This window comes from Enoplosus armatus, chromosome 12 (genome assembly GCF_043641665.1).
Source record: "Enoplosus armatus isolate fEnoArm2 chromosome 12, fEnoArm2.hap1, whole genome shotgun sequence".
NCBI classification, from domain to species: Eukaryota; Metazoa; Chordata; class Actinopteri; order Centrarchiformes; family Enoplosidae; genus Enoplosus; species Enoplosus armatus.
In genome coordinates this window covers 4,002,504-4,027,735 of record NC_092191.1, presented here as the reverse complement: position 1 = coordinate 4,027,735, position 25,232 = coordinate 4,002,504, and the positions used below count along the sequence as shown (strand labels likewise).

The 25,232-nt window shown below is 39.6% G+C and overlaps 2 protein-coding genes across 2 annotated transcripts; one reads left to right on the top strand and one right to left on the bottom strand.

Annotated features, from left to right (window-relative positions):
* The first annotated feature begins 1,083 nt into the window (after window positions 1-1,083).
* Window positions 1,084-8,830, top strand: LOC139294316 (endoplasmic reticulum junction formation protein lunapark-B-like). The gene is made up of 15 exons (XM_070916172.1): window positions 1,084-1,110; window positions 1,921-1,962; window positions 2,055-2,105; window positions 2,201-2,337; window positions 2,560-2,618; window positions 3,016-3,056; window positions 3,474-3,557; window positions 3,654-3,705; window positions 3,858-3,971; window positions 4,296-4,388; window positions 4,584-4,689; window positions 5,371-5,441; window positions 5,570-5,740; window positions 6,906-6,995; window positions 8,497-8,830. The coding sequence occupies exons 1-15, from the start codon at window positions 1,084-1,086 to the stop codon at window positions 8,733-8,735; spliced, it is 1,377 nt and encodes a 458-aa protein (XP_070772273.1). The 3' UTR covers window positions 8,736-8,830.
* A 4,954-nt stretch (window positions 8,831-13,784) lies between these two features.
* On the bottom strand, window positions 13,785-24,280 carry chrna1 (cholinergic receptor, nicotinic, alpha 1 (muscle)). The gene is made up of 10 exons (XM_070916649.1): window positions 24,226-24,280; window positions 18,515-18,657; window positions 16,775-16,819; window positions 16,111-16,220; window positions 15,801-15,996; window positions 15,474-15,711; window positions 14,780-15,003; window positions 14,558-14,672; window positions 14,139-14,263; window positions 13,785-13,913 (listed from the first exon to the last, which is right to left on the bottom strand). The coding sequence occupies exons 1-10, from the start codon at window positions 24,278-24,280 to the stop codon at window positions 13,785-13,787; spliced, it is 1,380 nt and encodes a 459-aa protein (XP_070772750.1).
* Between the last annotated feature and the right edge of the window lie 952 nt (window positions 24,281-25,232).

The window sequence follows — 25,232 nt, the reverse complement described above, 5'->3', positions numbered from 1 at the left end:
GGTAACGTAGTGTTATTGTTGCAGGAGCTAACTAGCTAGCTACAGTAGTGAACATATGTTGCATTTTAGGTATGTTTTTGTTTAAGTCACACCAAAGGTATACGTGAAGTTAAAGCTTTGGTGACTAACGGCTTGTCTGTCTGGTTATAAAACGTTACTGTTGCCTGCTGTCCAGTGTTTTGACGGATCAGCTAACGTTAGCTATAAAGCTAAAGCTGCTCAATAGGCAAATGACTTATTTGGCTGCAGACAGCTAACTATAGTTACGTTATAAATTCTAGGTCTCAAAGAAAAGCCAGTTAACCCCAAGTCTTTTACCGTCTTAACTTAAAAAAGTTATAAATGTAGAGGTCTGCATCTTTTTACCTTTTAGGTAATGTACTGAAAATGTTGTTGCCAAGAGGGCAAACCATAGAAACTTTTTGCAAAACTAAAAAAGCTACACACAATTTAATTGTAAGCATATGCTGTCCTGGCTGTTTGCTGTTGTCTCTATCTCTTTCTGCTTATTGGTAAACTCACATTATGATAAAACACTGTACATGTCTTGCTGGTTTCCCATTGTCCTTTAAAATGCTCTGCTGGAATGACATCTGTGATATCACAACAGCAGCCACATGTAGACTTAAATCATGTGTAAAAATACCTGAGTCATGTTCTCACAAGGTCAAAAGGTAAACCACTCCTGGATGTCATTATAACCTTTGAGTAGATGTTGGTCTTTCTCAAGAGATAAAACAAGAGCTGTTCATAGTCAGTTCAGGAATATACCTACCTTGCTGTATGATGTTTGTTGGTACTGTACAGTCCTATGTTTGATGTATTCTTTAAGTTATATAAGGAGCCATAAGCAAGGCTTTGCTCAGTAAATCCACAATAACAAGAGCAACCATTGTGTCCAGTTATTCTGAAGGCTGCTTTCTAAATCCTGTGATGATGTAAGTGTTGTGTAAATGTCATAGCAGAGCTTAAACGTGGTGTTTAAAATCAGCAGCATAAATTATGTAACTGTAACAAAACTGAAACTTTCTGTTCCATAGTGACCCAAGGGAATCAAAGAGGAAAAGACTATAATTTACAGATATGGGGGCCTTGATATCCCGATGGAAGGTAAGTGGATAAGAGATAATACAGGTCTAAAAAAAACTTAATGAAAGTCTGTTTTAAGAAGAGATTCAGCAGATGAAACTGATTTTGTTGGCCTGGGTTACTCGGGGAGAGAGCCTGGACTGACATTTAAAGGGATGCCTTTCATCACAGGGATTTAAGAGGGCTGATAAATAACGTGGGGCCAAGTCATGCAGTATGTCAACCTGTGTTAGTAAAATCTTACAATCGGTTCAAAAATATACAGGCAATGATTGTAGATAGACAGAAGTCAATAAGACTGACCCTCTACCATGACCAGTCCAGTTACATGACTTGGACAGTGAGCGAAAAAGTTTTCTGAAACTTTTCTGAACACAGATTCATAGCAGATTTTGTTTCTTCTGGAGAATTTGGTTGTGTTGGCTGTGAACACACTGAACCCTGCACCCGAGCTAAGTGAAATTCATATACTATTTTTAGACATACTAGAGAAGTCAAAGGGAAAGAGAGGGAGACAGACAGAGATGACAGTAAGAGAGAGTGAGCAGTAGAAAGTGCAAACCTTGTTTTTTGCATTTAGCATAAACAGAGGGATACATACATATAAGTACAGATATAGAGAAATGGTACATTACATTTGTTTTTATTTACATGTAGCTGAGATATATCAGTGAACCAAGAACTGACTGCTTGATAAGTAAGCATGTGTTTACAGGAACAGGGTTTATTGTTTATGGACTAATCAGTCACTTCTGAATCTGTTGACTGTGAGTGACAGTGAGAAGCCCAGTGTTAATTGTTCTGATGATGTTCTGATCTTTATCAATACAGACAAAGCCAACCACAGTTGAGCAGCTGGAGAGCATCGACAAGGTACTGACTATATATTGTATCTCATTGTATGTACTCACACAATGCTTATAACACTGTTTAAATAACCTTTAACCTCCATGTTTCCCTTGTAGGAGATTAAAGAGCTGGAGGAGTTTAGAGCCAAGAACCAACGTCTGCAAAAGGTAAAGTCGGCAAAACATCCAAGACGTGACAAGCGATACTCTTGAATCGCAGTTTCTTTTTCCTCATCAGTGTGTTTGTGTCTATCTGTCTGCAGCTGTGGGTCGGCCGGCTGCTTCTCTACTCGTCAGTCCTATACCTGTTGATCTCTCTGATCGTGTACTGTCTCTACCTACCTGAACAATGGTTGCAGAGAATAGCCATGGCTCTGCCTTTCTTCATATACCCTGTGCTGTGAGTGCTCACATTGTTTAAAATATCCTTCACCCACCTTAGATGTGTTATCATAGAATATCATTTTAATACCCTGTTCCTTGTATGCAGTGTTATTGTATTGTATTTATAAGCTGTAAAGTGAGCAAAGACAAGTGCTTGTGTTAGTTGGTAAGTTTGAATCTGAAGTTGATTATTAAGAACAACTACATCTCTCTCTTGGCTTCTCTTTCTCGTCACCAGGGTGTGGTTCATCAGGAAGTTGTTGGTCTTCCTCTTTTCCAAACGCACTGAGAGAAACAGTAAGTTGTCTATCAGTCCCTCTCATTCCATCTGTCCATTCAGCTAACACGTAACACATCTTTTTCTAGCTTTTGTTGATTTTAGGATGAATGCCACTTTGACTGTGCATTCTTACATAGTTTTTCATTACATCTCACAAACTCAACACACTGTTATACTTGTTAGACCTTTTACAGAAGTAAATTGATTTTACAGTCGTCCTTTAGAGGCAAATAGCTGCGATGACAATCACTAAGTGACATTTTAAACTGCACAACTAAAATAATAAATGTAACTTGATGATATTGTAATAATGCAAACTCTGTAGCTTAATAATATGCTAAATATGTTTGATATAATATATTCATTTGATGGAAATGAAACTGTTATTAAAGTTATTTCTGCATCTTTTTTTAGATGATAAACTAGAAGATTTAAAGGCTTCCAAAAAAAAGATTGTAAGTGTCCAATTCTTCACATCACATTTACTGTATGCGTCTTTTACTGGCTTGTTGAAAGAACGTTTGGATGTTATGGTGTGAATGCAAAGTTTTACCGTTTTTTTCCAATAAACAAAGTAGTATTTTTTTTGTCATCGCCACAATGACTCGTCAAACAAGACTTGCTGCTCATCCTTTGCATCTGCCTCCTGACATTTAATCTTCTGTTTCTTTTACAGTTTAATGGCTTATTTCAACACCTGTTTTCTAAGCTTTTTGCTTTGTTTTTTTATGTCGTGTCTCTTCTCAATATTTAGGTTTTGCTACTTTGAGATAAGTCGTTCTGGTCTAGTTTATGCTCCTTTGTGTTTTAATCAAAGCACCACAATTCAGTCTGCATGTTACAACCAAAGTTTCCCTGGTTTGTGATTCCAGCTGGAGGAAGTGATGGAAACAGAGACGTACAAAAATGCCAAACTCATCCTGGAACGCTTTGATCCCGAAGCTAAGAAGAAAGCTGTGAGAGCTATTGTCTATTTTTATTGCTTTATCTGTGTGTTTGTTTCGTTTTATCTTTTATTGTAACTTCTTGTTTTGTTTGCTGTTATGTTGTAGGAGCTGGAGTCGACTCCAGTGCGTCCTCAGATGACTCCCAGGCCAGGACAAGGTACGACGCGCATCAATACACAACAGGAAGATAAAGCCTCATATTTAAAGTTTGTTGAGTGGTGTTTGATGGAGCTCAAAGTTATCCAAAGACAAGAGCTACAAAAAGTGATAAAGAACCAATTCTGTGATGAATTTCTCTTCTCTATGCAGAGATTCGACAGAGAGGGGTGGCAATGAGACCCATGCCGATGGGCACCCCGTCTGTAATGACAATGACACCCGTGGGAGCACGGCCCCCATTGGGACCAGGGGGCACACCTGTGGGTAAGGGGGCACTCAGAGATACTTAATATTAAGTATGATGAAGTGTCGCAGTTTGTAAGTGCACCAACGTTGATGCTGGGTCCACACAGCACCGTGAGTTGACAGTGAGAGCTTGTCAGTGGTGCTCTTTCACCAAGGAATATTACAAGTCAAGTGTCTGTCTGTCTATGCAGATTCTCAGGCATCCAGGTTGTGGGCGAAATGCTAAGTCAAAGGCAACCGGAATGAACAGCAAGTCCAGTTGCCTTTGACTTAGTTCTTTTAGACATCTGTGTGTGTGTTTATTCCATGTTGCTCTCCCTACAGAACCTGTCCCTCTCTCAGCTCCAGGAGGACCACCGGAGAGATCTGCTCTGTCTGCCTCTGTCCTCCAGGGACCAGTACCCAGGACCCCCTGCTCTCCTATACCAGGTGTAGGTAGGTTGTAAAGCCTTTGAGTGCATCTTGGCATAAATGCCTTTAAGTGTGCAAGAAAAAAATAAACATCTGCTGTACTGAATGTAAGTTTGGTTTTGTAGGACCCAAATTCATATGATTTCTGACTTAAAAAGAGTAATGCATTCTTCTCTGTGTGTGTGTATTAATTTCCATGTGTGTGGACTGTTTTTACAGGCATGCACCCACCAGGTCCTCCATTAGCAAGACCCATTCTGCCCAAAGACAGGGGAGCTGTGGATCGAGTCATTGAGTACCTGGTAGGGGATGGACCACAGAACAGGTGAAGATTTTTTAAGATTTAAAACCCCTTGTGGAAGCAGCTTGTAACTTACTCCCAAAGTCCCATTCTCATTTAGCAGTTTCTCCACTAGGGAGTGGTGTTCAGTAATTGTCAGACCACGTCTACCCATACCACCCTGCACTGTCGATAGGATTCAGAAGTAATAGTAGCAGCAGTTCAGCCCTGCAGATGAAGACATATTGATATCTCCTCCTACTGGAAAAGTAAGGAATAGCTGCAACAGAAACTGTAAAAAGAAAAAGAAGCTTCAGTTGTAACACTCATTGCCAGCAAGTGTTTTAATTACAGAAGCATTTAATGTCCTCTCCTGTAGATGGTGCATATCGGCATGTCTTCATCTGCAGATGTACTGTTGACGCAACCTTTCCTGCCTACAAGACTTGTGTGGAGCCCTCTATCACACACCCCTGGTTTGTTAGTTAGCTGCACCTATTCAGCTATATGTTTACCTTTGATTGAAAAGTAACATACATGCTCTGGGGTACAGGTCTCCTGGGGTTATCAAAAGTCTGCTGGGAAACAGGTGACGGATGTAGATGAGGCAGGTTAATAGAAATGAACTTTTACCACATCACTCCTGGAAAGCACTGAATATCACAAAATGATTATATCAAACAGTCTCTCTCCCTCTCCCTCCTTCTGTCCCTCCTTTCTTCCTAGATACGCTTTGATCTGCCAACAGTGTTTTTCTCATAACGGCATGGCTCTGAAAGAAGAGTTTGAATATCTAGGTAAGAACAGAAATGCACCACTGCATTTAATGGCAAGGACCGCCTTTGTCAGAGATTACGAAATAATACAATCTCTCTTTCTTGTTTTCTGTCTTTCTTCCTCCCTCTTTCTTTCTACAACCCTCCAGCGTTCCGTTGTGCGTATTGCTACTTCCTGAATCCGGCCAGGAAGACACGCCCTCAGGCTCCCAGGCTTCCAGAGTTCAGCTACGAGAGGAGGCTGCGAGCAGAATCACGTTCCCCTGGACCAACACAGCGTTCTGGGACAGACACAGAGGAGAGCACGCCCCCTTCTGGAGGTACTGAAAAATACAGCCAAGCAGCAAGCAAGACCAATAAGGTCAGGTCTGAATTACGAAAGCAGTGAAAGGGGATTATGTTGAAGTTGAGAACAATGCTGAAGCAAGTCCTAATTTGAACCAACGCTAAAACTGTGGACAAATGCAGTATCTGTCCTGATTCATACACACTGGAAGAACAGTCAGACATTGTTTGACTGAATAAACTTCTGAGATCAGACAAAATGTAAATCAGGTCTGAATCTGAGACTGGAAGGGAATTGAGAAAATTGGTTCAGACTTGAGACGAAGACACTGAACATGTGTGCTAGAGAGACCTAAACACACACACACACACACATACACACACACACACATACACACACACACACACACACAGACACACAGACAGACAGACAGACAGACAGACACACACACACTCATACTCACACCATTCTGTGCATCTTTGTTACTTACTCCATGTCCTAACTGCCAGTGTTACATGCTTCTTAGTACATTGCTCCAGTTGACCTGTTTGTGTTTGATTCTTTTCCCAACTTTAATGATCTCATATTTTATCCATGTGTAGTTGTTAGTGAGCAATGAGCCAGCAGATGTGAGACACCGCCCCCAGGAAGCAACAGTGTTAAAGAAATTATCATTTTAAACTTGAGAAATACAACTGGCGTCATTTTTACCAGATTCAATCAGTTGAAAAATTTAATCCTGACATGATTCCTCAGTTGCAGACAACCTTCTTGTTTGTTGTCACAGTAGCACAACACAATCCAAGTAGTAACCAAACCAGTTCAAGGAATAATTGCAAACAAATTTATTTGCTTGCTCTGATTTGAACTATTACAGGGTGTCATACTAGTTATCGATTGTATGTCTTACCCACAATGCTAATTAGTTAGTAGCATTTTGCAAGTTGATTCTGTGCGTGTGGCAGTAATCGGGCAAGTAGCAGAATACAACAGAAATAGTGAATGAAATACTTTCTGCATTACAGATTAGTTCAACAAATTGCTGAATGCAAAGTAGAAGCAGCAAAAATTAGCCTGTATTTTAATTCCCTCAGCAGCCTGCATCCATCAAATTCTACATTCAAAGAAGTTCCTCAGCACATTTCCTTTGTCAGACCTGTGAGCGACTAGTGGGTTTAACAGTGTGATCTTGCCTCTAGCCAAGGCTCCGGCTCCGTGGAATTTGGTCCACAGTTTCCAGATCCAGCAGAGTCCAAAGAATCCTCAGAGCCGACCTCTGCAGAGTCCAGGTTCCCCTCCTCTCCCTGCACTGTCTGATCTGGCTTAATTTGAACTGATTTGATAGCTGTGATTACCCCAGAATGGATCAATTTACTTTGCTGTAGAATCCATAACATTGTAGAACGCAGACCAATGCCTATCCCAAATTGCTACTTCTAATCACACTAAATGGAAAATGGATTGTCTACACCAGACCTGGGTTAAATAAAATACATTTTAACCTATTTAAAGAATTAAAATTCATCCTGCGAAGTTTAGAAAGTCACAGAAGCTCCTGTGAAAGTTGTATGCTACAACTGATCTCGTATTGTCTGAATTGTCCTGATGGATTAATCCTCAACATTTGGTGCCATATGAATTTAAGCAAATGCTAAACAAAACTATTAATAAAGTACACTTGTTTGACCCAGATCTGGTCTTCACTGAGTGTACAAAATATTTAGACGAGCTTCCTAATTGATTGATTTGCATTTGCTCTCCAATCTACATACTTAATGTCTAAATTGTCTCTAAAAGCGTAAGATTTTCTTTACTTCTGTCATCTACGCCTACATTAAGTCCAAAAAATATCAGTGTCATTTTGTGTCTGGTCATTTAATCCCAATTTGGACAAGATGTATTTTTTTAGAGGAGCTTGGGTGATATCAATATAAGAGCTCTGATTGGTGGTTTTAATCTTACCTTTAGCACATTTGTAATCCCAGCTGTAATTAGCTGAGTGCCCAATGCCTCCTTTTTTTGTGTACATGTTGTTCATCCCATAGTCCAATCTGCACAGGCACCTTGCAAGTATATACTGTATTATACTTGTGTTCCCAGTTATTTTCAGTTCAGCAAGTGTAGCATTTGAGTTAATGTTCTTGTTTTTTTACAAACCACCTCCTGCAATTAGACAGTGTTGTCCACAACAGTGAGTTTAGTAACCCAAGAGCAGGACGACTATTTTATTACTCTTCCTGGAATATTAATCCAGTCCACATTGGGCTCAAGTCTTCCTTTTGCCACGGTCTGGACTTATCCTATTTTGATTTTTAAGTCCACACTGAAACATACTTAACAATACATTAAGAAGCAATGATTTTAAAAATGTAATTATGTTCTTAACATATGTGAACGTGTAACACCAGAGCCTATGGCGTTGATTTTGATGATGAAAGGGTTTTTTGTTGGTGATGAACAGAGACTCTTTACAGTTTTAATTATCCTCTTGAAGCTGTGTTGTTGGATGGAAGGAGGGAGATTTTAAGGGATGTTAGTAAAGCCTCTTACGTTCTCTGCTTCTCCCCTCCCTGTTGTTCAGTTGCTCTTGTTTAACTTATGCTAACCCTAACAAAGGGAATGCTGCTAATTTTCTTTGATTTACCACTGATTTTAACTCCCAACAACCAATCATTTGTTTTATTACAGACTATTGACACTATCTTAGATGCTCCCTCTTTCTCTCACCCTTCCCTATTATCCTTTGCTTACTGGTTATACACACGACTTACTTCCATGTCTCTTCCTCAGATGAAAAAGAGTTGGGGGAAGACAAAGGACCCACTAAAGAAGTAGAGAGTGAAAGCCAATCAGAGGAGCAGGAGCAGGAGCAGGAGCAGCAGCAGGAGCAGGAGCAGCAGCAGCAGCAGCAGCAGCAGCAGCAGGAGGAAGAAGAAGTAGAAGAAGAAGAAGTGGTTCAGGAGGAGGAAGAGGTAGCGTTCGAGCAGAGTCACAGCGCCCCCTGTGAGACAGAATCTCAGCCATTGTAGTTGCAGAGAGTCCAGAAGAGGACCAGAGACGTCTGACCATTCTGTCCAAATAAAAGGTGTTGGTATTGGCCATGATAGACAGGTGGCATTTTAAAGCAATATACGTAGGCAAGGATTGTCACCAACAATAGTTTAATGATGTATTTCTTCCTTGCAACCAAAAACCTCATCAGTTGTGTGTGTGTGTGTGTGTGTGTGTGTGTGTGTGTGTGTGTGTGTGTGTGTGTGTGTGTGTGTGTGTGTATTGTTATTGAAAAACAATGCCTGTGAGGATCCAAATTATTATGTTCATCATATTTAATAGTAGAATTGTCCAACGATATTGCCTAAAATGATGCCAACATATCATGGCCTTAACATGTGACTGGTTGACTGGGAAGGTGTCAGATGATGAATGTAGTTTTAATCTTAAAGCTGTTTCTCAATAGAGATAATGATAATGCTGATAATGCTCTAAATGTGGTGGCTGACATAGTTAATTTTTCAGTATTCTATGATTTACACTATAAGGTTCTTTTAGGTTTGAAGTAGTTGGCTGCCGTATGATTTGTTGATGAATAGGGTTATGATTTTAGATAGAACTGCTGGTTCACAAATGGTTTGTCCTCAGATGCAGTATAAACAAAAACATGCTGAAGTCTAAATGTCTTCACTGACCCCACTCAGAGTGGCAGTTTATTAAGATGCAAATTTAAGTAAAGTACATACAAGTTATTCTGTTGGGTAATGTACAAAAGTGTCTCACTAAGCGTCAGTGAGGAAAAAATGTAATTCAACAAAGTGCATCTTAAAACAAACCTGTTGTGAATTGGGACATGATCAATTGTGTTTACAGTATATGCATACAGGTATGCCATTAAGTTTCAGGATACTGCTATGGCTCTTTTCTTTTGTTTTTAAGCTCCCATCCAATGCATGTACACATTTTATCCTGCTGAATTTTTCAAGGTTGTTAATAGATGTTTGAGCAGCTTGTCCCAGACAAGTGGTATCTGGAATATGAGCTGTTACCCATATAACTGCAGTTTGTGCATTTGAACTAATCTTCTCCTTGTTAGCTGCATTCAGATCTGCAAGGAGCAAAGGTTCTGAAGTTGAGGAACAGGCCAGGGTGTGTATCAAGGATTATATCTCCAGTAAATGGAAGACCCTACCCAGAGAAAGCAGCGGCTGCAAGTCTATACATGAACTGTTGTTGACTATTCGTGCTTTTCTTGGTGAGCAAGTTAAATGCAGTCTAACTTTTTGTAGGCCAATGTTTGTCAGCAGCAGTTACCCAGAACACTGTGCTCAACACCCAATAACTGAACTCAGATCAGCCGTCAGGGACGTGACAGAAAATATGAGCAGAGACGCATGTTTGTTAGTAGGCTGTTTTAAATGTGTTACTCTTTTCACCATTCAGTATAACCCTGCTGCTTTGTCTGTGCTCACCCAGGACCGAAATACTGACTCATCAGGTCTGGAAAAGTACTTACTAAAGACTCAAGTCTGTAAATACAGAAATAATCAGATTTCAGATTCAGACCGAACCAACTTTTTTGCAGTTTGGGAAAAGTGAACCTCCACAATTGAATTGAGTTGCTGATTTTATAAAGATGTGGCCTGTCAATGTAAGATAACTTATTAGCCTAAGGATAGCATTAATGTTGATGAGCAATGCTAACAATGAAGTGTCTGAATAAACTGAACCTTTAAACATTTGGCAGGTGAGACAGAAAAACTAGACTGGAGCTAAAACTGCCAATGTATCTCTATCTGGTCGTTGCCAATCATAGTTCTCAATAGGATTATCATTTGCCAAATGCACTGTTGTTTTTTGTGTATTTTCTGACTCCATTTGCACTGAGTTTTCCTTTGTATTTATTTGGCCATATTGTGTTTTAATGTGTTGTTCAGGTATTGCTGCACCGTTTGGTTTTAAACATTTAGAAGTGTAATCTGTACATGTTATGGTACTGTCACAACTATTTAAAAGTATGGTCTTGTTTGAGCTCTGCAGCCCTCAAGTTGCTGCAGATGAGTATTTGTTAATCAAATATTTTGTAGTGTTTTATTCTTTGTGCTCAAATTGATTTTTAAGAGTTTTAAATATGTGCACTTACAGTAGGTATCTGGTGCAATCTTAATGCGTGCTTTGGTTGCCACTGTTTTCAGTAGTTTATAGTGTAATCTGCCCTATGTCTACTAACTGTAGCAACATCAAAATTAAGGAGGTTCATGGTTCATTTGGCAAGCACTGTTATTAAATGGAACCAGAAGAAATAGTGTCTATGCAAATGTAAATATGTTGTATTACCTGACAGGTCCTAGAAGCACACCCAGGCTAAGTGGGGAAAATATTCTTGAATGGTACACAGACGACACATTAAATTCTATTTAATTCTATTTAACAAATAGAATAAAATTCTATTTAATGTGTATATTTTAATGTGTTATATTTCTGATTTTCACACTAATTCTGTGTGTGTTTCTAATTGGTTGTTGACCTCCTCAAAACCTTACAACAACCCACAATCATTTGGCAGAAGTTGGCCGTGAAGGTTTGGGCTAGCCTTCTGAATCTGTACCTGGCAGCGAAAGTGCTTTTGAACAAACCTTTGTTGAATGTTGAGCTGAGACCATGTAACGGATTTAAAGTTGCCTGACTCCATGCCTTGTCCACAGCTGGATGAATTTTGATTTTGTCCTGTTATTTCCCTCCACCAAGCAGCTGTGTCTCCAGAAGCTGCAAAATGTAGCATCATTGCACCTGAACCAGCTTATTGACTTATGTTCAGCTGAACGGCCTGATGGTTTTATTCCACCTAATACCTGCTGGTGATGAAAATGTGGTAAAAAAAAAAATTCAAAATATAAAGCTGTCACTTTAATATTTAAAAACTTCTCAGATCCTCTAGACGTTGTCTCACACACTGACACATGTAATACCTGTTTACTTTGTATTTGTAGATTTGTTTTTCCCTGCCTGATTTATCACTTAGGCTTCTCCCAATGCTGGTTGTCATTAAGTGTGCGCATGGCACGCCTAATAAAGTTTTTCAACAACAAAAGGAAGGCAGGAGTTGTTCTGTTCTGGTTCTTACATGCTGTGTATGTCCTCTTCAGATTAATTTAGTTTTAAAATTAAACCATTTACAAGGCCAGACACCTCAAGGGGTAAGTGAGAAATTCTTTGCTTATTGTGAATTGGGTGAACTTTCTCATTCTACACAAAGTCCACATTTAACCCATGTGGGCCATCCCTTGTATCCTAATCAGAAGCTAAGTATTGTTTTCTACTCAGAAAAGTGATAGTTTGTCAGGGACACAATGCACAATCAGTGCACAATCGCAACTAGATTGTAGGCCTGCTATTAAGAATAAGTAATAAAAAATGAATAAAAAATGTAAGATTCAATGATTGTATTATGTCAGAGAAGTCTGCCCTTTGGATAACAATACAACAATAAAGAAAGATAAAATGGTTCAAAATAAATGAATGATTACTTTTATTTTTCATTATTTCACATCTACACAACTGCAAATATAAAAAAAATACAATAAATGATCAGTGCAATTTGACAGCAGAACTTTATTGTATTATTAAATCAAACTAAATGAAGGGTCTTTTGTGATAAGGCATCACAGCAGCAAAATAAATCAAGCTGCCTTCAGCTGGTTGCTGTTAACAGGCAGCAACACTGCAGCTGTGATATTTCAAATTTAAATATGAGGAAATTTTTCACATGTATTGCTTAACCATCCTTTGCTATGTTTCTGTTTGTATTATTTGGTGCAATTAAACCCGCACAAAACACAATTCAATCATCTTTAATGCCATGTTCCCAAAAACGATTCATCTCCACAGGCAAGACGTGACAAAGTTATAGAGGAGAAGCACACCAGCTTGGTGCAGCTTTGAGAATGGAGTTCCTCTAACAAACTGCATGCCTTCGTTGGATCTACATTCACCAGTAACTCCACCTACACACAGACTAATTTTTACTGAAAATATACAGATGTTTTTTGAAGCAGCAGCAGATCAGTTTAAACAGATTTCCAACCACAGCCCTTTGATGTGGTTGAAATAATATTCCAAACTAATGAGCTCTTACCAAACTGTATTACAGAGTTAGAAGAGGAATTCACATGCATCCGTGACAAAGCAAACGATCTCACTAAGCCATGAATATTTACACAATTCACAACCTTAAGCCATACATATAAATGAGAAGTTTAGAAGTGAGTGTCAGGCAAAACAAGGCAATAAAACTTCCAGGCAGGAAAATATCTTTCCTGCACCACAAGACAAATACTATAACATCAACCAGACTCAGTCTATCTGGCAATGAAAAAGGATTGAAATACAACAAATGAGTAGCTCTTCCCCATCCTGTAACATCGAAGTCAGGCCTCTACATAGACATAGACTCTAAGCCTACAGTAATAGGATGGGGATGGGGTTCATTTTCAATTCGCTCAAAATGTCAATATAAAGTAAATTTGCTAATGATATAGCATCCATTCTCAGGTAGTTTTCAGCACAGTGGACATGAAAACGTGCTCATGTTAAAGGTTCTTTTCTGTTTTAACATGTAAGAAAGAAAAGCTGCCAAAAAAGACAAAATAAATCAATAATTACTGTTATGTTTTTTACACAAGAGTACTAAAATACACTCGTAGAGCCCACCAGAGTGAATTGCAGCAATATAACACTGTAGAAAAACAACTAAAACAATAGAAAAACTGTTAGTCACAAGAATAACTTCAAGTATGACCCATACAGATCACGAGGCTCACGCCTATAAGATGCCTGGATTTAACTGCAGTCTCCTCAAATACACAAACTAAAACATTCGAAGGAGACACAAGAGTGACACTTTACAGCATTTAAAAATCAACACAAACTGTGTCTGTGTGAGAGACAGATGGCGAAAGAGAGCAGACGCAACCTGAACCGGTCCAATGATAAACACTTCTCTGATGCATCTCCAAGTGTGACGTCTATCCTGACAACACACACACACACACACACATATATATATATATATATTATAGGTCAGGCCTCTACAGCATGTTGAGCTCGATGAGTCTCCCAGCGAAGACGGCAAGCGTCCCGATGATGCACACGGCCATGAACACACAGAGCAGGATGTGGTCCAAAACCATGGCAACAAACTTCCACTCCTCTGCTGCCTGGAACGAGATTAGATGAGGAGGCGAGAAAGTCAAGTTTTTGGTCCATATTTGTTTGTCGAGTTGGCAGGATATTTAAAAAACGTAACATCAACACAAGATTTCAATCTTTGTAGTTTTTAAATAAATATATGGATGGCTGACCAGCTGAACTCACAGCTGTTTTATGAATTTTATAAACTTGTATAGGCGCATACACTTGTATTCATGCAGGCGTCGTCTTACATTGTTAGATTCCTCGTCTGATTTCATGGTCTCAGCGATGTACTTCACCCCTTCAATGGCGCTGCGAACATCAGGGTTTTTAGCGATAGGAGACTGGTAGGTAACGCTGGTGGGGGTGGGGTTACCTGCAGAGGAGAGAGCAGGGACACATTAGTAGTTCTGGGGATACACAGAAAGATGTGTATTTTGCTTTTTAATCATAAAGCATATTACAAATGAATCATGTTTTAATAGTGTTTCTTCACATTTGGGGTCATTCTGGCATTATCTGTGTGATTCACATTATCTATAAATTTCCCCCAAACAATAACATCTGCATGTTACACTGACATGCCCACAGCATAAAAAAACATCTGGCTTCCTGCCCAGAACATGCACCACTTGTCTTATGTCACACGGTCATTTAGTTGTAGCCTTGCCTGAGATGTCAGAGATGTCCATGTCAGTAGGGAACAACCTCTTCTGCCGGATCTCCTGACTGGGACGCTTCATTGTTGAGAAGAACATCATGTTGGGAATGGTTTCGATGAAGACCTGAGAGACAGATGCAGGTATTGATTCATGTACGTTTTTTTTTATCAGTCACAAACAACAACAATGGCACTTCTTAAATGATCTCAGGTAGATAATAAAACATAAACCTTGCGGATCCAGGCGGGCATGGTGTGCGTGCTGGGCGAGCGGTGATGTGTGTTGATGACGATGACAGTGATGATGATGGAGGCGATGACGAACACCATTGTGAAGAGCATGTATTTCCCTATGAGAGGAACAGCGCTGGAGGTGGAGGGGATGAGCTCCACAATAACCAGCAGGAAGACAGTCAGAGACAGCAGGACAGAGATGGACAGAGTCATCTTTTCACCTGGAGACAGAGAGGGACACACAAAGACAGACATTCAGGCTACTTTTACACTGCAGGTCTTGATGACAAGCTTCAAATATCTGCCTATATTGCTTATTATTTCTGCCATTTATTGTACCTTTTCACATACATACTACATTTTGAGCTGCACTTTGGTTGTTAACAAAAATGGTGACTCCATAGAGTTTAGATTTTAAAAAGCTCTTATAACAGAAACTATTGGCAATACTGGGTTAACATTTCAGTGTCACATCCTATTGGATTTAATAGATTTTCCACATATGAAAATGTTTCTAAAGGGATCTGAAAAGATTTGACTTCATAATACTGATATACGCCACATGTGAGCAGATACATCTGAAATGCGTTACTTGTACCAACCTGTGAAAATGGGGAATGGTTTTACCTACTTTATTTAGTCACCTTTAAAGTTTTAAAAATCACTCCAAAACCCACCAGGATCTACGTACCAGAGTCAGTAGGCAGGTAGAAGACCAGTCCGGTGAGAAAAGAGAACAGCATGCAGGGAATGATGACGTTAACAATGAAATAGAGAGGCAGCCGCAGCATCAGGAAGTGGTAGGTGATGTCAAGGTATGGTGTGTCGGGACAGCAGGTGTAGTAAACCCAGTGTTTCCAGCTCCTGTAGTCCTTTAACACCCATTCACCAGACTCCATAAAGTTACTGAGGTCAGGCCGATCATTGTCCTAAAAGACAGAAAGGTAGGAAATAATGCACTGCAATAGAAAAGGATATTAAAAAAAGGGGTAAAGGTACATTTATAAATTACACTTACTGGGTTGATGACGACCAGCAGTCCATCGTAAGTCCACGTTCCCAGTTTCATGCTACAGTTCTGCAGGTCGAACGGGAAATGGAGGACAATAATCTCACAGTAACTCTTAAAGATGGCTGGAGGGTTCCATGTGATCATCCCAGTGTGCTCCAACAGGACTTTGGTTTCATGGATGATGGCAAAGTCACCATCAGCACTGCAGAGGAGGAGGAAGAGGAGGACAGGGACAGAGGAGAGGAAGAGTGTGAGAGGAGCTGCGAGACGTTTAAGGATGTTCAAACTACCAAAGAGACAGTTAATGTGTGTTTACTTGTTGTATAGCACCAGGTCAGGTTTCCATATGTCGGTTGAAGGGACTCTGATCTTCCTGATTCCTCCGTATTCATCTGGATTCCACTTCAGGTTCACATCTAACCATTGCTGGGGTGAAAATTGGAAAACTTTAGATCATTTGGTCCTCTGTGAAAATACAAGTTGCACAACACATGCACAGCAGAACAAATAAAAATCCACCATGTCACAAATCCTCTCTTATTCACATTTCAAGACTTTGTTTCGATCACCCTCTCCTTTTGAAATAATCATGCTGGAATTTAAAAGATCATTCATGTGTGATGTAATCACCAGGTTAATACAAAGCATTTAGCTTGATATGATATGTTTATGATAACCCAGTAACTGTACTGTAGGTGTCACAGGTGTATCAGCATTAATTTCTAGGGAATGAGGTTACATGAGCAGAAACACTTTGTGTTTGTTGGTTAAAGACACTGCTAAAGCATTGAAATGACTGTACAGAAGTAATAGAGCCTATCTTTCCGACAAATATTGGGCCTAATTTCCAAATGCTTTTAAATGTAGGCCTGCGTATTTGTTAGGGTTAGGTTAGGGACCTATCTATCTTTGATATTGGGATTTCTAAATGAATTGTTAGCATATTTTCTTGCTGTCATGAATTCAACAGTCACTTTTACCTGTTTGAGACGGACATTACTGGTCACAATCTGGTTAACTTCATCCTGAAAGATACAGAAACGGACAGAAAACAGTCAGAAGCAAGATAGAGATTTCACGACAAAATATATTTTGTGTTTGTTCTTCCTCCATTTCATCTTCAAGGTAAAGCACTTCAGAATGCGCATGCGCAAGCTTAATTAGTTAACGTTAGTTTACTAACGGTCGAGCGAACGCGAATGTGACTTCGGCCTAAAATGTTTCCGACACCAAACTTTCAAGGCAAAGACAACGTTTTAGGAGATGGACACACCAGCCGCCTTTCTGTTAAAAAGGCCATTGACGTTAAAGGTTTGTTCAAAAGTTTGTTTCGGTGTACGTTAAGCTAGTCAACATTCATGTGAGGAAGAATGACTGGTTTTGCTAAATTAATTTAACTAGTAACGTTAGCAGTAAAGTGCTAACGCTAATTATTTGTTGTCCACTGTCGACAGCTTGTGGGAAAGGTGGTTATTGCGACCCGAAGAGAGAAGAAGTTTCTGAAGAAGGAGAAATATAAAGTGTCATCGAGGGAATTTAATCTTTACAGCCTGGTGGAGCTGGCTGAGGACCCAGAAGGAGAGCTGCGAACAGTAAGAGCTGCTCATCTTTATTTGCTTTGTGTTGCTTGTGTAATGTGGTCGCCGTGCCATCACTGAGCCCACCTGCTTGTTGTGGTCTATGGTGGTGTGGTTGGGGGGGCATACATGGCCGCCGAGCCTATTGTTGTCGTTATGTCAGTGTCACCTTGTTGCATTGAGTGTGGCTTATGTGAGTGAGTAGCTTTGGTCTTTACAGTGTGTCTACACCGCCCAAACTCCTGGCTGTTGTGTATTATGTTTGCATTATTTTGGCAGCCGTCACAGGGTGTGACGACGTGTGACTTCCTGTCTGTATGTGACTGATTCTTAGAGCTAAACCTGGTGTGTTGATTGTATTGCAGATTATGTAGTTGGAAAAAAATGCTCAGGTATGTTGTTGAATATTTTCTGTTGTTGTTGTTGACAAATGCATATAATGTCATCCTGTCTGTATTGACTAACAAGATTTTCAAATCTGCCCTGTTTATTTCAGTACCAAGGACAGTGCTTTAAAGCTCTACAATGATGTGATGTGCTATAAATTAATTTGATGAATCCCATATTTAACTTGAGACATGTTGGCAGCATGGTTTTGCTTCATGATTGTTGTTAGCCTAATGATGCTATGTTACTTGCCACAGCATGGTGTGGAGAGGCATTTTTACAATCTGTTTAATACGTTGACTAGTGCTGTATTCGCTGGCTGCCTTGTTTTGGACCCTTGCAATACAATCAGAACATGTCTTTGAGTTTGTAAATTAAAACGAATTGTGGTCTGTTTTTTAATAAGCTGTGTTTTAAATGTGTGCAGTGCACATGTCCTAGGGTTTAAAAATACTAGTGTTACAGAAGCAGCAGTTTTTGCTTGAGATAGAGCATAATAGTTACAAGTGTCCCTAAGCAAAACTAGAATTACAAATGTTGTAATTATGTATTCTTAGAAAGTATAAAGACAACAAAAGAGCTGCTAAGTTACAGTCATGACTGTTTTTAATTTCTTGAGAAATTGTATCACAGATGGCTGTCACAAACATGCCTAAAATATTTGGAGGATGCCTGGAAGCCTTGAGTGAAAATGTTGTGAGAAAAATGTCATAATTTTTTAATTTAGCTTCTACCAACTCTTTTCCTCTGCCTTACCACACTGATAAGCTGTATTAGCTGCAGTCCGACGGTGACCACTACGGCTTCACTGAAGTGGTTAACGGGACGAACCACCTTGTTGTAACCAGTAAACAGGGTTTTCACTAGACGAGTCTCGTCCTCTGAGCAGAATACTGGACCTAGGACACACAGACGCAAAAATTCAGTCACGTGGTCAGACTTTATTTTGTTACATGCTCTTTAGTTGATGATAATCTTCTGAACATATTGCACTGGGAGGTCAGAGTTCAGTCAGACTTGGGCTGTGGAGGTGGTGGTGTGGAGAAATTGAACTTAAAAACCTTCAGACTTTGCTTGGAACAAATGTCAGTAATGTACAATTTATGCTGTGTGCCTACCCAGCTTCATGAATTCATAACACATTTTATTTTGGGCTCACTTTAGCTGAGGTACACAGTGAGTCTGACATGTTGCCATACCCAGCTGACGCCCATGTCCCCACAAATGTCTTCACGCCGGAACTGAAATCACAGCTGAAGCGAGAGAGAACTGTGATTCACACATCAAACATTGGCCTGGCGTACAACCAGCAACCTGAAACCCCTCAATGTGACTGAGAGAGAGAGAAAGACGGGAAGTGAGAGGAATTATCAGATGAGAGAGAGGCAGGGACAGGCAGATGCAGACAGATCAACAGTAACAGCAGTCAAGTGACTGGCATTCCTTATTGGCGAAAAGCCTTCGCACCGAATGCCCCATGAGCTGTCTAAGCACTGCGATCAAGTCTGTTTCTGTATAAGTCCTTGGAGCGAACCTAATCTGAGTGCTAAGAGGGTGTTTGGGAAAGCTAGCCTTGGCCAATCCACTTGACATTAAGTCTGGCTCAGTCAGAGTTCAGAACAGTTAACCTGCATTTAACACCTTCACACAAAAGGTGTTTCCAGCTAGCAGACACATGCCTTTATGAGCCCATAAATTATGCTATGCCTATGGGACATGCACCATAAAAATGTATTATAGCGCACTACAGCCGAAACCAGTTACACTTGTTGGTTTCTGATGAACTAGAGATGTATTTTTGGTTACAGAAAATATCAAATGAGTTAATTCATTAATTAATTATTTACTCATAGTCAGCCAGTCTGCCCTCCACAAGCTGTTAGAAGGCATTGCATTGACAGCTCCATTGAACCACAAGCATTTATCTGTGGTACAATGTCCTTGTTCCAGATTTTCTTCAGATTCACTTGGAAAGCATTTTTGGTTGTTGGTTAGATTCTGTCAGTTCTTTGTTTACGCGGCTAAAATTGGTGTTTTGTGTGGCTGATGTACTTACTGCAATAGTGCAATAACAAGCCACCTACCTCAATTAAGTTGTGCTAATTCCAAAAAACAAAAGCTGTGTTGTATGAGTTTTGACCTTTAGTCTCTGGAACATTCCCAACAGGTTATTATGTGTGCATATTAAATGACCATCTAAAAATCAGCAGATGTTTGCTGTAGTTGAAACCTCAAGCTACTTTACCAACAATAAAATTACAGTAGTTTTTTGGACCCAGTGAGAGCCAGAACTGAATTTGTGAAGCTGATACTTAAAATTAAAATGTGGGAATTTAAAGACTCTGCCAATGATATATTGCAACACATCTGACATACATCCCTCAAATTTGGTTATCAGTCAGTATCAGTTGACTTTGTGTCTTTTCTTGCCCACATGTAGGCACTATTACTGTAGAAGGCTATACTTTGTACTACAAGTGGACTGTTGCATCACATCACATCTTTGTTCATGTAATCACAGTAAACACATCACATGGTTTGTTATAATATGACCCAGCAGATTAGCATAGTGCTGCTAGCCAGTTACATCCTTTGCATGATATTTCTGGAATCTGCTGGCGATCCACACTCAGCCTGAACTGAGCAGGCTAGGATCTTGTTTCATTTAGCCAGCAACGGCAGCACACACACTCACACAAACCAGACACACACATTTGCAGTTTGTTTCAGGGCTTCTTGTGGTATCTTTCTTAAAGATGTGGATGAGGAGTGTGGTGGTGTTGTTGTGTACAGTGCTGATGTTCATTCCCCTGCCTGTCAGCCATTGTCTCTGTCTGTTGGCTGGCTGCCTGCTCCCTGTCTGTTGTCCTGCTAGCACACTTTGATCTGTCCACATATAAAAATAGATGGGAGGCGGGACAGAGCAGCCACTTGGAGCTGTCAATCACTGCACACTCCCAACTCCAATTTCCGCATGATACTGAACCACCACTGCAAAATGAAACAGCTAAGGCTCTTTCCACTTTTTTGCCATTTTCTAGTTGAAAGGTAACACGTGTGGGCGTGGAGATTATTTCGAGTTGCATTTGAGTCCATGATGATATTGTGGCCATGAAGAAAGCTTTTGACCAAATGTCACTGACTTGAGTCACCTGACAGTCTAGGAAAATGCTGTTGAGGAAAGTGAGTCAGTCCTGCTGACAATGTCCTTGAGCAGGGCTTGAAAAGAAAGAAAAACGAGATAGCTACTTACCCTCAAATTGCCTCGTGTCTGCTTTCCCAGTGACTTTTTGCAACCTCCAGAGAATGGGCATGAATGGGCAGTGAGTTGGCTTACTCTGACCATTGCATTATGTCTGTGATGACTGCCACACCTCTTACACAAAACACAAAATATCTCTGGTTGCATTCCATTCTTGTCTATGAAGGTTAGTCAGTGAATAAATGAATTATTCCTCTTCCTTGATTAAATTCTTGTGACCTGAATGATAGAAAGCCAAGAAATTAGCAAATTGTTGAGTTTTTGTGTTTCTGACTGACACCAAAACCTGATTTTTCTTATTGATCTTGTAGATAGCTGAAACATTTCTGCTGTTAATCTTCCTTGTAGCTGCAATCTCTTAATGAGACAGATCTGGTCTATGTTTATGTCTATGGTAACTTTCACTGGATAAATACAACCTTAAACTTTTAACATGCTGGCCTTTCCATAGACCACAGACAACTGGAGCTTTATTGTTACGACTGAGAATTCAGCCATCACATATAGCACCCCATATATCTTAGCAGCTATTTATTCTTTCTTGTTTGTGAATCACTTTAAATGACATCAGTTGTATGACAGGTTGATTTTATACATATTCAATTAATAAACATTATGAGCATGATGATGGTTATTATACAATAGTGGTGACTTTATAGGATCATAAATATTTGCCATATTGCTTTATAGGCTTTTATAGGGAAACAGGTGGCCCTGAACACCTGTTTTCAGAATTGTGAGGGTGAGATTGACTGTTCAGTTTATTCATTTTACCTTTTACCTTTTTCACTAAAGGTAAGCTAAATAATAAAGAACTGAAGATGTTCAATCTAAAATAAACTACCACATTTACTAAATATGGCAGTCACTCTTACAAAAAATGGCATGAAATGTATTCTACCTGAGACAAAACAATCATGTTTTGAAGCTGGAGTAATCTGTTTGATATGCTGACATACAAGCTCCAGCCAGTAAATATTTCTCAAAGTGGATGTGTAGCATCCGGGTATAAAAACCTTCAAATGATTTACCGAGCACCATTTTTATTGTACATCTGCAGCGATGCAGATAATGTCCAACTGGTGGCTTACAGGCTGCATCCATTCATCCTGACACACCGCCTCTATCTGGCCATCACATCAATTTGTCTGCACTGTGTTTCATAAAATGTGCCAGTACCCAAATCACTGAATTGGAAAGGATAAATAAAATATTGAAATGAATAGACTGGTAATCTCTCTGGTGCAGACACTGAATGCTTGATTTAGAAAGAACTAATAAAATAAACGCTGAACATTCAATCGAAAATCAGATAAAATCAGGTTTGCTACTAATGCACCTTTTTAAATGAAAAGTAAATTGGCAGTTGTGTTGAACATAACATCTTATAAAGCACTGACTAAAGTAGTTATGAAATGTAAAATGCATTTTAAAATGCATGTAAAATGTTCTATTAAGACCTGGTCAAAACTTTCTGCTAACCATTTTGGGTTAAACTGCATGATATTGTATATCAGGGAAAGTTCACTCAATCGATGTCATATCCTGAACCACATTTAAGCCTTTTTAGAGCTAATATGTAGTATCTTTGAGGATAAAATTCTAAGGTTTTACTTTAACTCTCAAGTGTAATTTAATAGCCATGTAATCAACACAGAGGAGACTACGACATTTTCCTGCTCTTGTTCCTTCTGCCTAATTTCATTTACAGTTAATCTTAAATCATATGTTCTCCTTTAGATACTGCCAAAACCCCAGTGCTTCATGGCAGGTATGAGTGGGTCATGTAATTTGATGTTAAGTAGATGTTTTCAGTAATTAAAGTCATGGTCTATTCATTTGCTTTTTGCTGCTTACCAGATAAACCAGTCACATTATGTTATAATTACTGTTTTCCTTTCAAGGCAGAGTCTGTAAAATACATGGGTATAAGCATTTAATTAATGTGTAGTGTAACACTTTGCAGGGATCATTTGTTTAAATCTTATAGAAAATAATTAAAGAGAAGATCAAGCATAGCAGTATGGATGGCAAATTTGTAAAGTGCTCCATGTTTTGGGGAGGCAGGGTAGGCCTGGCTGTTAGACTGTCCAGCACTTGAAAGGTCGCAGGTATAATCCCCCCAAGAGACAGTGTGTGCATCAACAAGCATGTGTCCTGTCCAAGTGTCCTTGAACAAAGACACTAAACCCATACTTACTCATTGATAAATATAAATCACTCTTGAGGAGGACATCAGCTACAGTAAATGACTTGGGTATGAATGCAGCGAGGAATGCCAACAATGCTGAGCTGCCTTTTTTAGGGTACCTGAAGGACAAATGCTAACACACTTTCATTTCTAGAAGTGCTTTGCATTGAAAGTAACAGGCAGAATTTCAAAATCTAAAAAGATTCAGTAGTATACTGTTAAAATGTTCCTTCATGTATATACAGTAGTTGGGATGGGCGACATGGTGAAATATTGTATCTCTTTATTATCTCTGGCTGTGTTAAGCCATTGTGGGAAATCTTGCAAATCAATGAGCAGGTCTGCGTTACGGCAGTATTGGATTTTTATGATTTTGGCATTAATGTGATGAAGCACTTTGTCAGGTATTTAATTCACTGCATTAACCAAAACCAGAGATTCCTGTATGGTTCTTTTTTCTATAAACTATAGTTCAACAAAATGTACTATATCACAGTATATGTTGATATTGTAAAATAAAATTAACTATACCATGATAGAGGATTTTTTTCATATTACCATTGCCTACCCCTAGTGTGCATTGTAGCTTTTTTTTGGTTGCCAGGCCATGTGTCAGCAAGCTGTCTCCTGTTTCTGAGCATGGCCACTCGACATACTAGTACAGTCTCTGGAGAGATCAGTACTTTATCCACGGAGATCATGAATTTAGCATCATGCTTTGCTTCAATATGTATCACATACAATCTTTGTTGAAAATATAACTGACTAGATAATGGCTTTCATAAAAACAAACAGCTGGGAGGTTGTCTTCTAAGTAGACTTGAAGAAACAATGGGCCAATCCCTCCTTGATAGCTTAAAAACATATATATTTTTGCTATAGTTAGTAGAACCATTCAAAGCCCTGTTGTTTTCAGTACCTGTGCTGCTGCAACATGCCCAAAAACATAACCAAGAAAGTTGAAATATCAAGACCTCCACAAACACACACATACAAACACTCAGGAAGACTTACCAGCAAATGCACAGAGAATCCATGCCAGCAAGATCTGGACCTTAGAACGGTTCATATCTCCACCAGACGTTTATGAAAACAGCCCTGAAATCTACAGCATCTGTTTAATAATGTGTCGTTAACTAGTTAGCAGGTCGCAAGCTAACCTATTAACTGACTTTACATAGAAGCAGACATATGCACTACAGCTGAAGCAGTCACTTTGGAGTTAAAGTGACTACTGGGAAGTTGGATCGGCCAGTAAGTGATCTCTGGTTTCTCCCTATCACCTCCCCCACCCAACAACATCCCAAACTCTCAGCACACTTCAAGGCATGGGAGACAGCTGGGAGTGTGTGTTTGTGTTTGTGTGTGTGTGTGTGTGTGTGTGTGTGTGTGTTGAATATACACATATCAACACTATCATCATTTCTCATACATGTGGAAGTTTTTCTTACGGTAATGCCTCCAGTACAGCATCTTATACAGCATAAAGCCAGACAGCACAGGGGAGAGGAGGAAAGACATGCAGACAGACGGTGCAGGGGACAGAGACAGGGAGGCAGACAGGAGGACAGCTGAGCGCTGTCACTGAGGGAATGAGAAGCACGTCCACACATGCTGTTACCCCGTAATACACACACACACAGTACCCAGCACCCTGCCAGCATTCATGCCATTACAGGAAACTCACCAGTGTTTCTGTCAGACTGAACAACTGACCAGTTATACATCTTATGAAGACAACAAAGGTTTATGGTTTCACTGCGTCCATTTTATGTAGCTAAACGTTCAGTTAAGAAATAACTTAAACCATGCATTTTACAAAGCACAAGTCAAGTTTTTACATTACATTTGGCTCTCATAGCTTGTGATGCACATTTGTCATTATTGTTACTGATAGATCTTGACAAAAAGACGAGATTAATAGCGAATTTGTTGTTTGGTCCCATCAGCAATCCAAGATATAATTCAGTAAGCTAAGTAAGGCTAGTTCAATTCAAAATCAGTGGGAGAGCTTTGAACAG

Bases quoted from the DNA above. Each gene is read 5' to 3' on its own strand.
- LOC139294316 (XM_070916172.1), top strand. From the start codon at position 1,084: ATGGGGGCCTTGATATCCCGATGGAAG. The intron at 3,558-3,653 runs GTGAGAGCTATT...GTTATGTTGTAG, and splicing joins CCGAAGCTAAGAAGAAAGCT to GAGCTGGAGTCGACTCCAGT. The intron at 6,996-8,496 runs GTTCCCCTCCTC...TCTCTTCCTCAG, and splicing joins CCGACCTCTGCAGAGTCCAG to ATGAAAAAGAGTTGGGGGAA.
- chrna1 (XM_070916649.1), bottom strand. From the start codon at position 24,280: ATGAACCGTTCTAAGGTCCAGATCTTGCTGGCATGGATTCTCTGTGCA. The intron at 18,658-24,225 runs GTAAGTCTTCCT...TGTGTGTCCTAG, and splicing joins GATTCTCTGTGCATTTGCTG to GTCCAGTATTCTGCTCAGAG. The intron at 13,914-14,138 runs GTAAGACGACGC...ATCTCGTTCCAG, and splicing joins CAGACGAGGAATCTAACAAT to GCAGCAGAGGAGTGGAAGTT.